This window comes from Acinonyx jubatus, chromosome D3, assembly GCF_027475565.1.
Source record: "Acinonyx jubatus isolate Ajub_Pintada_27869175 chromosome D3, VMU_Ajub_asm_v1.0, whole genome shotgun sequence".
In the NCBI taxonomy this organism is placed as follows: Eukaryota; Metazoa; Chordata; class Mammalia; order Carnivora; family Felidae; genus Acinonyx; species Acinonyx jubatus.
The window spans coordinates 34,810,349-34,826,293 of NC_069392.1; the positions used below are offsets into that span (position 1 = coordinate 34,810,349).

A 15,945-nucleotide genomic window follows, 5' to 3' on the forward strand; every position below is an offset into this window, starting at 1 on the left:
TCCCACTCGCGCGCTCTCTTTCTCTCTCTCAGAAATAAATAAAAACATTAAAAAATAATTATTTTTATTTTTTAAAAAGTATTTATTTTTTTGAAAAAAAGTATGAGCAGGGAAGAGAGAGAGAGAGAAAGAGAGAATCTCACGCAGTGTGGAGCCTGATGACACTGAGTGTGGAGCCTGATGACACGAGGCTTGATCCCACAACCCAGGGATCATGACCTCATTTGAAATCAAGAGTGGAATGGTCAACCTACTGAGCCACCCAGGTGCCCCCAATATACAATGTTTATGTGCACAACTTGATGAGTTTCAACATATGCATACACGTGGTATCATCACTATTTCCAAGATAAGACATATCCAATGCCTCTCCAAGTTTCCTATGTCCCTTTTTCTTTGTTTTTGTAGTAAGAACACTTAATGTAAGATCTACCATCTGAACAAATTAAGTGCACAAAACTGTATTGTTAACTGTATAAGCACTATTTTGCATAGCAGACCTCCAGAACTTATTTATCTAGCGTAACCAAAACTTTGTACCCATTGAACATCAACTCCCCATTTCTCCCTCTTCCCAGCCCTTGGCAACCACTATGGCATTTCTCTGCTTATATGAATTTGACTCTTTTGGATAATTCATCGAAGTAGAATCATGTATTCTGTGACTGGCTTATATGATGTTCTCCAGGTTCATCCATGTTGTAAATGGCAGGGTTTCCTTCTTTTTTAAGGCTGACCAAGAATCTTAAGCAACAACCCCTTTATGGTTTCTGCCCCAGTATTTCACTTCTAGGCTAATCTCCAGGCTACCTTTGCTGCTGAGGGTCAATCTCACAATGTCAACCTTTTCTATGAAGTAATGGGTTGGCTGAGTGGATTAAGCATCTGTCTCTTTCACCTTGGGTTGTGATTCCAGGGTCATGGGATCGAGCCCTGTGTCAGGCTCTGTGCTGGTAGTGTGGAACCTGCTTGGGATTCTCTCTCTCCCTCTCTTTCTGCCCCTCCCCACCCCCTCTCTCAAAATAAACTGAAGGGGCACATGCACCACGATGTTTATAGCAGCACTAGCAACAACAGCCAAGTTATGGAGAGAGCCTAAGTGTCCATCCACTGATGAATGGATGAAGTAGATGTGGTTTATATATATAATGGAATACTACTCAGGGATCAAAAAGAATGAAACCTTACCATTTGCAACAATGTGCATGGAACTAGAGTGTATTATGCTAAGCGAAATAAGTCAGAGGAAGACAAATATAATATGACTTCACTTATGTGGAATTTGAGAAACACAACAGATGAACATAGGGGAAGGGAAGGAAAACTAAGATAAAAACAGAGAGGGTGGCAAACCATAAGACACTCTTGAGTACAGAGAACAAACTGAGGGTTGCTGGAGGGGAGGTGGGTGGGGGGATGGGCTAAATGGGTGATGGCCATTAAGGAGAACACTTGGGATGAGCTCTGGGTATTACATGTAAGTGACAAATCACTGGGTTCTACTGAAACCAATACTATACTGTATGTAACTAACTTGAATTTAAATAAATAAATTAAAAAAAACCTAGGCAGTTATACCAACTTACTTCACAACGTTAAAGTGACAATTAATGAGATGACACATGCAAATCAAAGTACATAATAAATTATAAACTTTTACTTAAAAAAAAAAAAGAACTAACGGATTCTTGAGTTGAGCAGAGCCATGGAATTGACACTCTTATAAAACAAAGCAATTGCACCCTGTGTATTTCTCCTTTATAAATTTCACTTTGGAAATAATCCTATAGCGTACCACTACCTAGGTTATAACTGCTTAAGTATTTCCCGCTTTGATAAAAACAGCTCTCGTGACCAGTTCCTACAGATAAAGTCATACAAGACTTCAGGGGGAAGACGACGATCTCTATTTGGCAGGTTCAGAAACAGAGAGGCAGGAAAGTAAAATCTAAGCAGGAGGAGATGCTGGAATGCCAAGCTCAGGACTGCATCCAGTGGCTTACTCTGTTTTCAGAGTCGACGTTCCGGAGCTAGGGAATGCAGTCGCGTCTAATGCAGCACCCATTGTGTTTTGACACCCAGCAACAAGTGTTCTCGCGCTTAGAGGTGTTTTCATGTGCTCAATATAGCCAGATAACAACTGCTTTTAAATCCTGAGTGCCTTGCCTGTCTGTTGCTATCGCAACAAATGAAAGCAATTCAGTCTATGTTTACTGATAATTTATAAGCAAGTGCAGCAAGCGACAGGAGGAGGTGTCGTAGTTAACGTTTGCTAAAGTACACACAATACTTCAAAAGCCTATTCTGGCCTTACTCCACGTTACCAACTGAGCAAGGAACATGTGGCCGTGGAGGCGGACGGCCGACTTACCCTTCCCACTTCCACGAGGTTGGTCACCATTATGATGCTTGCGGTGTTTTCGTGCCACACCATCCTCCAGAAGTCATAGATGGTCTCCTGCATTGGTCCTGCAGCAAAACAGAACACAGACTTTTTTTTTTCTCTTTGTAAGTTTGCAACTGGCTAATTTCTGGGGCTTGCAAATAAACCTAGCAAGGCTCGCATGCAGTCCCCTCACTTTTATAGATGGACTTAGCTCTCCTTTCTAGGACCGATGCTAGTGTTGATGGGTGCCCTTGCTCAAACAGCACCTCCAGAGATACTGAATTTTTCATACATGGTTGAATTTTCGCATGTCATCAAACGTCTCTGCATTTGAGCTCTTTTTACCTCTCTTAAACGACTGCTGTGAAAGAAAGTTATTTCTCCATCATTTAGCTATTTATCTCCATAATACTCAAGAGTGAAATTTTAAAAAATGGATAACATCACTCTTCCTGCTAACAATTGGCAGATATCCCAGGGAAATGGTATATAGAATGAAATGAGCCTCTGTAGGAAAAATGGCCTCTTCTTGTTTCTAATATTTTTCTTATTCTGTGCCATCTGTCAAATTAATCCTTTTTTTTTTCACCTGACTTCCAAAAGTGAGAGAGAAATTAGACTTTTAAGCAGATGTACTTCCTGTCACTGAACGTGATCAGTACCTCCTTGCTCAACTCCTGGGATCTGAGTATTCCAAAGCTCTTTCTTATGGACCCGGGAAAAAGGGGAGGGGGGAGGCGGGCATTACAAAATGCCAGTTCTATAGAAGCAGGTACAGGAAGTTGGAATATAACATTTCTTCGAAACCAGATTTGCAAAAACCCTAATCTCTACTTGATGCTCATGCATGTCTGAGGGTGTAAGCGTAACAGTACAAATCTTTAAAGAACAAGGAGAGGGGCGCCTGGGTGGCGCAGTCGGTTGAGCGTCCGACTTCAGCCAGGTCACGATCTCGCGGTCCGTGAGTTCGAGCCCCGCGTCAGGCTCTGGGCTGATGGCTCGGAGCCTGGAGCCTGTTTCCGATTCTGTGTCTCCCTCTCTCTCTGCCCCTCCCCCATTCATGCTCTGTCTCTCTCTGTCCCAAAAATAAATAAACGTTGAAAAAAAAATTAAAAAAAAAAAAGAATAAGAAATGCAAGGAAACGAGAGGAGCACAACCTCAAAGGCACAAGAGCCACATGATACGTGGGGAATCATACAAATGGTCAGGCACATGCTGGGACCAGGACCCGGTTGTACTATAGGATCTTGACAATGCAGATTACTGGATCTGGAACTCAAATATCTGACTTTGAGATCTGCCTCTACCTTTTCACTGGCTGTGTGATTTTGGACAAGTTAGCCACTGTAAGCTTCAGTGTTTTCATCTTGCTTGATCTACATACTGATTTCAATGACACATCTCAGGGTTATTTTGAGGAGTCGTGGAGTTAATGCATACCTAGGCATTTTATAAATAGCAAAGCATGAACACGAAGACAAGGTGTGTTCAAAGATATTTATAAGTGGTCCTTCCTTGGCTAAGGCTTGGACACTGAGTAATGGTGGCACAGCCGGGGGCCCCCCTTCAGGTACCTCCCATTCATCTTGACCGATTATCAGCTGGTTCTTGGGTAATTTTTCTTCTTCAGTTTCACCATCAAAACCTCCTTGCCTTCTGTCTACAACACAAGCTTCTATCATTCCTCCTTGCTGCTCCGACTACACGCTCACCCTTCCCAGGAAAACTGACTCCACCTCCTGATGTCTCTGTGTCTTGTCCCCTGATGGGTCCAGGCCCGCCACCTCTCATGAAGCTGTGCCCTGCCATTTCAGCCCACGCACGTGCCATTCTCCTGAGGTATGGGCTGAGGATTTCAACGACTTCAATCTAAGGTTACAGAGGGGACACATAAACACTGGATCCCATCCATCACTACGTTTGTAGCCTGTGGACAGGAGCATTCATTGTGTCCTGAACCGCTTGTCACTTATTCACAAGAACAAATATACCCTGAGTCTATCTTTGTATACACAGATAGCCTTCCCAACATGACTCCCCTCCCCCTCCGCAAAGAGGCAGCCCAGGCACTTTCTGCTTCCTTCACTAGATACACGGGCCTGAGCCACCTAGTCTGCAAGTTGCAGAAAGAGTTCTGATGACCATGGCTGTGGTGGATGAATCAGATGTTCCAGCATTGTGGATGGCATGTGCCTGCAGAAGAAAAGCCACGTCTCCCTTCCGTACCCAACAGGAGTCACTCCAGAGATATTCCAGGCTGTGGGCCAGTTCCCAAGTGCAGCTCACTTCCCCTTTCTGAGCTTTAGACTCCCTTGTGATTATTTAAGATCCCCCTGGAGGGAAACATGGCTGTGGCTGTGGTTTTACTACAATTTCCTTAGTGCCTTATGGAACACCTGGGACATAGCAGGAGCTCAGTGAATAAGTGAATCAAGAAGTGAGCCTATATGCTTATGTATAGATTGTATTATTTACTATTAAACATACTAAAACGTATCTCAGGATTAAGGAATATTAATAGATCATATTTACATGATTTCCTTCCTCGACTTCTATTTTGGAGACTATAGAAGCTGGAAAGCACATCGGCTTCACTCCTTTCCAGTTCATTGAAAGGGGGCATCTTTTGCAAGGGGCTCTTCGGAATGTGTGAGAGCAGTGATCAGGCAGGCCTCAGAGTGCTGTGACTGGACTACTGCTCCCAACCACCAACCAAGTCCCTCCTCTGTTTCCCAGACTCAAGGCTTTGCCTCTCAACTTAACTCAGTCCATTTCCCTAGGTAACCAGAGTGCCGTCCTGGCCTCCAGTAACTGTTCCCTACTGAGGGCAGTGGTTCTCAACTCTAGCTGCAGGTTACGATTATTGTGTAGCTTTTAAAAAATTCTGAGATCCTTGGGGCGCCTGGGTGGCTCAGTCGGTTGAGCGTCCGACTTCAGCCAGGTCACGATCTCACGGTCCGTGAGTTCGAGCCCCGCGTCAGGCTCTGTGCTGATGGCTCAGAGCCTGGAGCCTGTTTCCGATTCTGTGTCTCCCTCTCTCTCTGCCCCTCCCCCGTTCATGCTCTGTCTCTCTCTGTCCCAAAAATAAATAAACGTTGAAAAAAAAAAATTCTGAGATCCGAGGTGCCTGGGTGACTCAGTCGGCTGGGTGTCCGACTCTTGGTTATCGGCTCAGGTCATAATCTCATGGTTTGTAAGTTTGAGTCCTGTGTCCCCTCTGCACTGACAGCATGGAACCTGCCTGGGATTCTCTCTCACTTCCTCTCTCTCTGCCCCTCCCCTGTGCTCTCTCCCAAAATATTTAAATGTTTAAATTTAATGTTTAAAAATCTGTTTTTATGTTAAAAAAACATGTTTAAAAAATATGTTAAAAAACATTATGTTTAATGTTAAAATTTTTTTTTAATGTTTAAAAATGTTTAAGCAATGTTTAAAAATTTCTGAGCTCTGGGAAGCTTGGGTGGCTCAGTGGGTAAACGTCTGACTTCAGCTCAGGTCATGATCTCACAGCTCGTGAGTTCAAGCCCCGTGTCGGGCTCTGTGCTGACAGCTCAGGGCCTGGAGCCTGATTCAATTCTGTGTCTCCCTCTCTCTTTGCCTCTCCCCCACTCATTCTCTGTCTCCCTCTAGCTCAAAAATAAATAAACATTAAAAAAAATTCAAAAAAAATTCTGAGATCCTAACCCAAAAGACTGATTTAATTGGTCTGGGGTGAGGTTAGGTCTGGGTGTATTTTCAAATCTCTCCTGGTGGAGAACCACGGATCCAGAGCATCAGGAACATTCGGCTCTACCTTCTGACCTATCAGGTGGTCTCATATGGAGGAGGTGAACTGCGGAACACCGAAGATTTGTTTTGAATCTACTAATTAGTCTAACTCTGGGTACCAGCAATTTGAATGGAGGAATCCCATTTCTCTCTGATTTTGAAGGAACTTCGTACATAAAATGTCGTCTAGGAACATGGCTGTATCACTTCACAAAGGGGGCTCAGAGGCTATGAAGGTGATAGGAGTTTTTAATGTTTACATAACTACACATGGGTTAACTTTAAAATCAAGGGCATTTATAAGCATTAGTGGTTCGCTTGGGTGATTATATAAATGGTATTCTTGATGATTTTCTTACTTGCTGCCTTAAAAAAAAAGATTGGGATAGACTAAAAAAAAAAAAAACAATTAGGATAGAAAAATTAGACTAAAAAAAAGACTGGGCTAGAAAAATGAAATAGGTGATGTTCTTTTCAATGCTAAAATTAGAATCAGTATCCAGAGGAACTGTAACAGTTTGGGCTAGTATCTGAAAATAAATTTGTTTTTAAAAAAATTCTTTTTTCAACATTTTTATTTATTTTTGGGACAGAGAGAGACAGAGCATGAACGGGGGAGGGGCAGAGAGAGAGGGAGACACAGAATCGGAAACAGGCGCCAGGCTCCGAGCCATCAGCCCAGAGCCTGACACGGGGCTCGAACTCACGGACTGCGAGATCGTGACCTGGCTAAAGTCGGACGCTTAACCAGCTGCGCCACCCAGGCGCCCCTGAAAATGAATTTGAATACAAAGATTATTCTGAGTTGGTCCCAGGAAGAAAAAAACATGCAAGGAGAGGGTCCCCATCTCCCCCGGTGTAGTTTTGGCTTGGTTTCCTGGTCTCTTCTCCCCTTCGCGTGTGTGCCACTGTGCTGTCATTTGAGAGCAGCCCCCTTTCTGACACACCACATGACCTCCCTGATCTGGTGACCATGGAGGTTCACCAACAAAACTGTTCGGGGTGGGCACTGAAGAGTTTTGTCCTCTTGACTAATGATGCAAGATATTTTCATGAATGTTCATTCAAATCTTGGTTTGTGTTTTCATGCTTTTTTTTGGAGGGGAAGGGGACTAAAGGAAGAAGGAAGGCACCTGAATTTAAGGTTTTTAAAAAAAAATTTTTTTTAACGTTTATTTATTTTTGAGACAGAGACAGAGCATGAATGGGGGAGGGTCAGAGAGAGACAGAGAGAGGGAGACACAGAATCTGAAACAGGTTCCAGGCTCTGAGTGGTCAGCACAGAGCCTGACGTGGGGCTCGAACTCACGGACCGCGAGATCATGACCTGAGCCTAAGTTGGACGCTTAACCGACTGAGCCACCCAGGCACCCCGGAATTTAAGGTTTTTAATGCAAAATTGATCAGTCCTGTTTTTCTTTTCTTTTTGAAATTATTCCAATTATACTGAATAATGTATTTCAAATTATTTCCCGAGACACGAATAAATTATGACTCAGAGATACATGTCTTCTAACAAAAATCAAAAAGCATGCCAGAGTCCAGCACAGGACAGGCTTTACTGATACCAAGATCCACTCCCTTTGATTTTGGTAGCTCCTGGTGGGGTCTGAGTGACCCTGGTCACCATGAGCCTTCAGATAAATGCCCGGGATTCAAGGTGGTTATCCCTGGCACCTGTGCCCTGACAGAGCTGAGATTTAGGGCGGAACACCAGGGGAGAGTCAGCATTCCTCTGCCTCTGATGTCTGTCTCCCAGAAGCTGGTGTGGCACATGCCCTTACCACGAGGACAAATATAGAAAGGTCACTGGGGATTGCTTCCAGGGTGGACAAACAACTAAACTCCTAAGACAAGGAATCTACAGAGTTAGGCAAAGGACTGTGGAAAACCTCCGTCACTCAAGGGACCAACGGCTGTGACCGACAGCCCCAGGATCTGATTTCCGCAGTTTGTGTCTGGGTGGGAGCCTCTGAGATTGCTGTGGCTGCATTTTGCAGATGTTTGCACAATAGGCAAGAAAGTTCTTCCCAGCAGTTGCCCCCCTAGGGACTCAAGCGTGCAAGGGAAGGTATCAAAATTTCAAGAATATCAGGCCGATAATACGTTGTTTCCCCCACAATGGTGGACTCACGTGGACCTCTGCTGGGAAGAAAATGTGTGCAGGGGCCATTCCTACCACCACCGACACCGGAAGGAACAACAACAACAACAACAACAACAAAAAGGTCAGGAGGGACGAGAGCACAATAAAAAAAAAAAAATTAAAAGCAATGACAAGCACCAATGAGACATTCAAGGTGGGCTCTGTTGAGTAAGGTGAGTTCTTCAGTTCATGGAAAGTGAGCGATACTAAAAAAATCGTCATTTCAAATCTTGAGAGAAGACTTGTATCCCTTTTCTTCATGTTCTAATTTCTATATGGTGTGTTTTCTGTGTTAACCAGAACTGCCAAGAAATCAAGGTCCTTAAGCTCACAGTGGCATATTGGAGTTTTTTGAAGGGAAGAACGATAGTACAAATTCAAAATGTGATCCCGTCATGAACAGACTAATACCGAACCTCTTTTGGGCACCTGCTGTTTCTCAGGTCCCGTTTGAAGTAGTTTAACGTGTAGTAAGTCATTAAAAAGACTGCACTCCAGTGTAACAGGTGCATGTTACTGGAAGGAGAGGAGCCCCGGGGAAGTCAGGCAGATTGTCTGAGGGCACATGACTCGTGGGTTGCAGAGCTGACATGTGAGGCCTTACCCCACTGTGTGACGCTGCCTCCGTGGCAATGTCAAAAGTGACTCAGAAGGGTTCTAACCGACAGGGGCGTGCGCGCAGTCATCATGATCCCGTCAGGAGGATCACAGAAGAAAACCCACGTCGACCACCTGAAAATACCTCTTCAAACACGCATAATTTTAATCAGGGTGATTCCTGCCTTCCAGCCTCCCATGGGTCCCCCTGCCACAGCATCAAATCCAACTTCTTGACTATGGCCAGCCGCAGTCCCCTTCTCCATTGCCCCTACTTCTCCTAGGTCCTGAGCTGCCAGCAGTCGGGAGCATTGGCAGTGCAGAAGCCCTCCTCCGATTGCTATCCGTCTCGGCTTGGCCCACTGAAGGTCACCTCGTCAGGCAAGTGTTCCGAGACCCAAACCATGGTTCCCTGTTTCTTCAAACATTTACAGTCAATTTGAGGCCAGTCTGTTCTTCATGTACGTCTTCCTTGGAGGTCTGTGAACGCGGACCTGCCCATTCGGGTCACAGTTTCTCTGTGCCCAATGGTCTCATACCTAGCTTGCTTCCCTCATTCACACCCCCTTGCTGGCCCCTGGTGGGAATGTGAGCATGCAGCCTGTATCTATAGGTGAGCACCCAGCCTGCTGTGTGCCAGGCACTCTTCGAGGTGTAGAAGGGGTGCCAAGGTGAATTACAGAAGAATAGCCCCTACTTTCAAGAAGCTTGTAGTTGTAGAAGGTAGAGAAAAGTCAAGGACATATTACATTCTCATTTAAAGGGAAGTAAAGTAAGAATCCTAAGATACTTGCATTTCAAACTGAGCTATGCACACTTCTGGAGACACATGGAGATTTTCCATGGGGTACATGATTAGTTTTAAAAGGATTCATTTCTAGATACTTAAGTCTATACGGACGCCATCAACACTGATCTCCCCGAGAAGGAGCCCCCATGCACAACGGGCTTTCTTGCACTTGACAAAACTCTTACCCATCTCAAAGACTACTGTGGGGCGCTGCTCAGGTCTGAAACAAAGCAACTGACTGAAATACTGACTCTGAAAAATCACAGGGCTTCCTGCCCCCTTTGTCTGAAACAAATTTCTGTTATGGGTGAAACTTGACGTTAGAAATGGAGTATTTTTTTTAAATAAAGAGAAAACTTTATTTGTTAAACAATGCCATTGAAACCTGTATTTGATCATAGTAGAAGTCGGGGTGGGGCGCCTGGGTGGCCTAGTCGGTTAAGCGTCTGACTTCAGCTCAGGTTGTGATCTCATGACTCGGGAGTCTGAGCCACGTGCTAGGCACTCTGCTGACAGTTCAGAGCCTGGAGACTGCTTCAGATTCTGTGCCTCCCTCTCTCCCTCTGCCCCTCCCCCACTCTCGCTCGCTCTCTCTCTCTAAAATAAATAAACATTTAAAAAATGAAAAAAAAATCGGAGTAATTCGGTACATGTTGGGATGCTCTGAATTCAGAACACTTGAAAGCAGTAGAGGCTGGTAACACTTATTCTTTTAAATGGAAGTGGAATGGGGCGCCTGGGTGGCTCAGTCGGTTGAGCGGCCGACTTCGGCTCAGGTCACGATCTCGCGGTCCGTGAGTTCGAGCCCCGCGTCGGGCTCTGTGCTGACAGCTTGGAGCCTGGAGCCTGTTTTGGATTCTGTCTCCCTTTCTCTGCCCCTCCCCCGTTCATGCTCTCTCTCTGTCTCAAAAATAAATAAACGTTAAAAAAAATTTTTTTTAAAAATACATTGGAAGTGGAATGTCTGGCTTGAGTGCCGTATTTTTCTGGATGAAACCCATGGTTGGAGGTTTCATGTGTTTTCTTTCAGGTTAGATATGCTTAAGTCTATAAAGCAGTCAAAATATATTTATCACATATCATAAAATGTTTATTCTAATTACATCAGTCCTCATTTCATCTTAGAAAACATTTAATACTATCTCCTTTTAACAAGTAGGGAGTCCAACTACCAGAAGGTCAAGTCCAGAGGGAGCCGCTCAGCTCTCCCGCAGCAGGCAGACAGATGTGTGCCCATTGTGGAGGGACCTGTTTTATTTACTGAACAAAAACTCTCAAGAAACACGACTATGTCGAATCTGAACAGCAAACAGAGTAAATAGAGAGGTAACCCAACGAGTAATGAGAAAGGCACATTTTAAATATCTTAGTCTAGGTGTATCAAAAAATGTTGAACTGTTCCAAGGATGGCTCCCTGGACATGTCGGTGGCTGGCAGAGACCAGCAGTGGAAATGTCCAGGCAGTGTGGAAATGTCTGGAATCCCAAAGACAGTGGTGGCATGGCTCCACAGGGTGATTCCTCTGCAGCGTGTGGAGTATGGGGGTAGGGAGGTCAGAACAGTGGTGGGCAGGGTGACCGGCCTCCGGATGGCCTTGCGCAGCTGGCACACTCAAGGTGACCTAGTGCAGAGACGGGGATCCCATCTGAATCAGACCGGGGAGACGGGCTGCCCTTGGAGGGCGGTTGTGGACAACACTGAGCTGGATTCTTGCTGTCCCTGGTGCAAAGGAGCTGAGGGCCTTGGGCTGGAAAGTAAAGGGGACTTGGGAAGCAGGATGACAAAGATAGTGAACAATTAAATGAGGGGCAGTGATGAGCCCCTCGGGCCAGGTGTGTCTTATGTGTACTGTCTCGTTTACGCATCTCTGCAACTGCATACTTTTCTATTTTAAGATGAGAACCAGGCTTAGGAGAATAAGTGCCTATTTGTTTGTTTGTTTTTAGGTATTTTTGAGAGAGAGAGAGAGAGAGAGAGAGAGAGAGACAGAGCATGATAGGGGGGTCGCGGAGAGAGGGAGACACAGAATTGGAAGCAGGCTCCAGGCTCTGAGCTGTCAGCACAAAGCACGACATGGGGCTTGAACTCACGAACCACAAGATCATGACCTGAGCAGAAGTCGGATGCTAACCGACGGAGCCACCTGGGCGCCTTTGAAGCTGGGATTCCAACTCAGGTCAATACAATTGCATTTAAAAAAAAAAAAGTTTATTTATTTTTGACAGAGAGGGAGACAGGGCGTGAGTGGGGGAGGGACAGAGAGAGAGAGAGAGAGAGAGACAGAGAGAGACAGAGAGGGGGAGAGAGAGAACCCCAAGCATGCTCCACACTGTCAGCACAGAGCCCAACGTGAGGCTCCATCCCATGAACCGTGAGACCATGACCTGAGCTAAAATCAAGTACTGGATGCTTAAATGACTGAGCCACCCGGGCGCCCTGCACTTTTTAAATTTCAGAATGACCTCAACAGACCGGGGTGGAAGGCTCGTTTGTGAACATCAGTTCTCTACCTATGTGACATGACTGGTCCTGGGCGTGGGAGGGGGGCTGTGTCTGGTGTGGGGTACACACCGAATGGTGGAAGTACAGAGGGAGAGGGCAGGGAACCTAAGGGCAAAGTGGCTGCAGAAAACCGAGGAGCCCTTGCTTTGGTCACTGGCCTGGCTTGGGCTCCGTCAAGTCCTTCAGCATCCAGTTCATTCCATTAGGACAGACGGCCACCGAAGGTGGAATACGAATGTGGAAAAAGACAAGCCTAGGATTTATGCATTTATTTTAAAGCTCTTGCTCATAAATAAAAGTGGTCCTAAATTTTTGATCCATTATTGTTATTGTTGCTGCTGGCAATAATCTAGAATAAGTATTATGGAGTCAGTTATTCAACATTCAGAGCATTAGATGTCCCTTCAGTGGTTTCTGAATAAGTTTTTATTAGAAAACTTTATGTGATTTTTCAGTATGATAGTTCTGTAATACATCTATAATTTTACATTGAGTAGCTTTTCATTTGTAGCCGTAGTGAAATGTAAAAGGTAAAATATGCCACCATGTGTTACGGACTGAATCTGCCTCGTGTATCACAAAAACGATAATGGTGACACAGAAAACAGTCAGCTTCTGCATTAATAATCCTTAACAATACTTACTTGATAGGTGCATTTGCTCTCCCCTGAGGCTACTTATGTTAAAATCATGGAATTTTTATGAATAATTTTTGGTTTCAGCTGCAGAAAGTGGAAACCGAAGTTGAGACGGCTGGGTGCATGAGATGTGATTTGCTCATTTTCCTGAATTGCTAAGAATATCGCCCCCTCCCAGATATTACCGTTTTAAAGCAACAACAGAAATCAATGAAGAAATTAGGAGCAAACGCTGAGGACTGTTGTGTGATGGGGAAAACTTGGGAATACTTTCTTTAACTAAATTCAAAAATATAACTGGTAGCAATGATAAAATAGGATTTCCAAGGATAGCTCTTACGGGAAGCATTCTCTACGCCCAGAATTACAGGGTTCGGAATGTTCACCAGCCTACTGGAATTTTCACTTAGTGACAGCAAAAGAGAAAATTGGCATAAAGTACACCTTTTTAGAAGTAGTGTCAAAAGCGATGACTTAAATCACGCTGTTAAATAGCGTGCGCAGCTACTGATTTCGGTGGTTCTCGCACAAAGATAGATCCCTTCTTACCCTGGAGGAGGCTTCCCCACTGTGGGTCTTTCCCCTTTGCCTGGCCCACTCAGGTTAGCAGCTGCTTGCCAATTACCCTGTTTCTTCTAGATTGGCTCACAGGTGCGTGCTCCTCTTACAACCTAAAATGAGGCACACGCTTCCTGCCATATCCATGAGCAACCATCCCATTCCCTAAAATTGGCCTTTCAGGCTGAAATCAGAGAGTGTGCCAACATTAACTGTGCAAATATTCGGGGCTTTCCCTAGATGATAAGCGTCGTGGAATGTTGGCTTCCAGGTGCATTACTAGAACATATGCCATCCTGACTGGACCCCAAAAGGTCACGTCGGGTTTAACTAAGAGAAAATTGGTACAAACCAAACCCTAATGGACAGGCCGCATGCAGATTCTAAAACAGCCCGGGAAGCCTCTGTCTGTGGGTCATAAACCTTCCACCATCATCTCTTTATTTTTGGTTAGTAATGTGTCTTTTGTCTTACTCACTTATTCGGTTTAAAGAGTTATGAAATATTTAACAACAAAAAGTACAACGAATGGCTCAGTAGATACTCTTTGCTATGTCTTAACAAAGAGATACATTTAATCGGTCCCAATTTTCTTCCTAAGAAATACAAGGCACTTGGTATTTTAAAATTCTAATCTCTACCTTCCCATTTTTCATATCATATTGTCTAGTATTCTCAGTTGCAGTATGAGTCCGTCCTACCTTCTTTGGTCATTATTACAGTTCCTTTCTTTTCTGTTGTAAATTTTTACATACCTTCACAGTTTTTATTGTGGTTTTCCTTAATTTATCCCTGCTAGGATACAATTCCTGCATTTCCACACCAGTCTTAATTATGTCACAAGTCACAGCAAAAATAAAGAAGCACTTTTTTTTCAAAAAAAGGAAACTGAAAACAAAATGAGTCAGGTATTCTGAGTGCTTTCTTCCTTTTCCCCTACCAGGAATTTTAAGACCTGGAAATAAGGAAATAAATGAAAATAGTGGCTTTGTCACCTAAGTTTGTCATAATATTTTTAGAACTTTTCTTTCCTTAATAAAAGCCACACGTGTCAAAATTAACCTAAATAAAGCATTTCGAAAAAAAATCCATACGATCACCCTTGGGAGTCTTCAAATAAGTTATTTTCGACACACAAGCATGTACACACTTTTAACCATTTAGATAAATTTGTGGAATGCTAAAATCCCAAATCAAGTTTAAAGAATAACGTTGGCTTCTCTCATACCACCTAGGCCATATGATGACTTAAATTACAATCTTGGGTTTTGCTAAAGAAAAAAATACCAACATATTTTTCTCTATAAAAATGCTGGCACACAAACTCAAAACTAAAAAGGTTTCGAAAGTGATCGAAGTGTTCTAAATGTGAAGCAAGCGTAGAAAAAAAAATCTGTCTATATGTCAAACCTAAGTGGAATAAGGTTGGTCTGACTGTGTTGCTAGGAATTTTGTTTTGGAAACGTGTTAATAAATTATTGGTGAAAATATTGAATATCCTGTTTGCTTTCCCCTGGGTAAGTAGTGAGGCTTTGGGTGTGGGTCAGGGTAGAAGTCACCTTTACCTGAAGCCATGGGAAGGATTATTTGCGAGTGTAGTGTTTACGGTTTCTTGTCTGCATATAAATATTTCACTGGGTATCTCCCTATATTTTAAAGAATATAACCATGGGGTGCCTGAGGCTCAGTCGGTTAAGCGTCCTGACTCTTGGTTTTGGCTCAGCTCATGATCTCACGGTTTCATGAGTTCGAGGCCCCCATCAGGCTCTGTGCTGACAGGTTGTACGTTGCTTGGTATTCTCTCTCTCCCTCTCTCTCTCTGCCCCTCCCCTGCTTACGTGGTCTCTGTCTCTCTCACAAATAAATAAACTTAAAAAATATTAAAGAGCATAACAATGATACTGTTATATAATTTAAAAAGAACAGTAATTCTTTAAACTCATTGGACACCCATTAACTATGGACTCCTCAGTCCTTTTCCTAAGCTGACACACAATGCTTGGGGACACCTGCATTTCCTGGGAATTTGCTGTGTGAAATGGATCTCAGAAGTAGTCTGCAGGAATTCCTTTTGCTTCAGCTCCACACTGCTCCTGGCTCTTCGGTGCAGATTGTAACTGACCACTTTTTTTTTTTTTTAAAATTTTTTTTTCAACATTTATTTATTTTTGGGACAGAGAGAGACAGAGCACGAACGGGGGAGGGGCAGAGAGAGAGGGAGACACAGAATCGGAAACAGGCTCCAGGCTCTGAGCCATCAGCCCAGAGCCCGACGCGGCGCTCGAACTCACGGACCGCGAGATCGTGACCTGGCTGAAGTCGGACGCTTAACCGGCTGCGCCACCCAGGCGCCCCTGTAACTGACCACTTTTAGGCATCCGGTTAACCCCTAGCCAAGCAGAAGGTGGTACCCGTCTAACCAGCCCCACCCAACGCACAGGTTGACGCAGGCCAAGAGCACCCATCTTTCCCTTTATTTCCCCCCTCTGCTCTTCTGTCATTGTTATTCTCTCTTCCACGAGATCATTTCTCAGCCCCATTGTTCTCCAGGAGTTTCTC

General features: G+C 44.2%; 1 protein-coding gene across 6 annotated transcripts in view; it reads right to left on the reverse strand.

The window, feature by feature from the left end:
* Positions 1-15,945, reverse strand: part of PTPRM (protein tyrosine phosphatase receptor type M) — a 787,775-nt gene that overhangs the window by 55,754 nt on the left and 716,076 nt on the right. For all 6 annotated transcript variants that reach the window (XM_027068512.2, XM_027068514.2, XM_053205687.1 and 3 more), the window contains one exon: positions 2,372-2,469. In XM_027068512.2, coding sequence (XP_026924313.1) covers positions 2,372-2,469 — 98 coding nt within the window. The remainder of the gene's footprint in view (positions 1-2,371; positions 2,470-15,945) is intronic.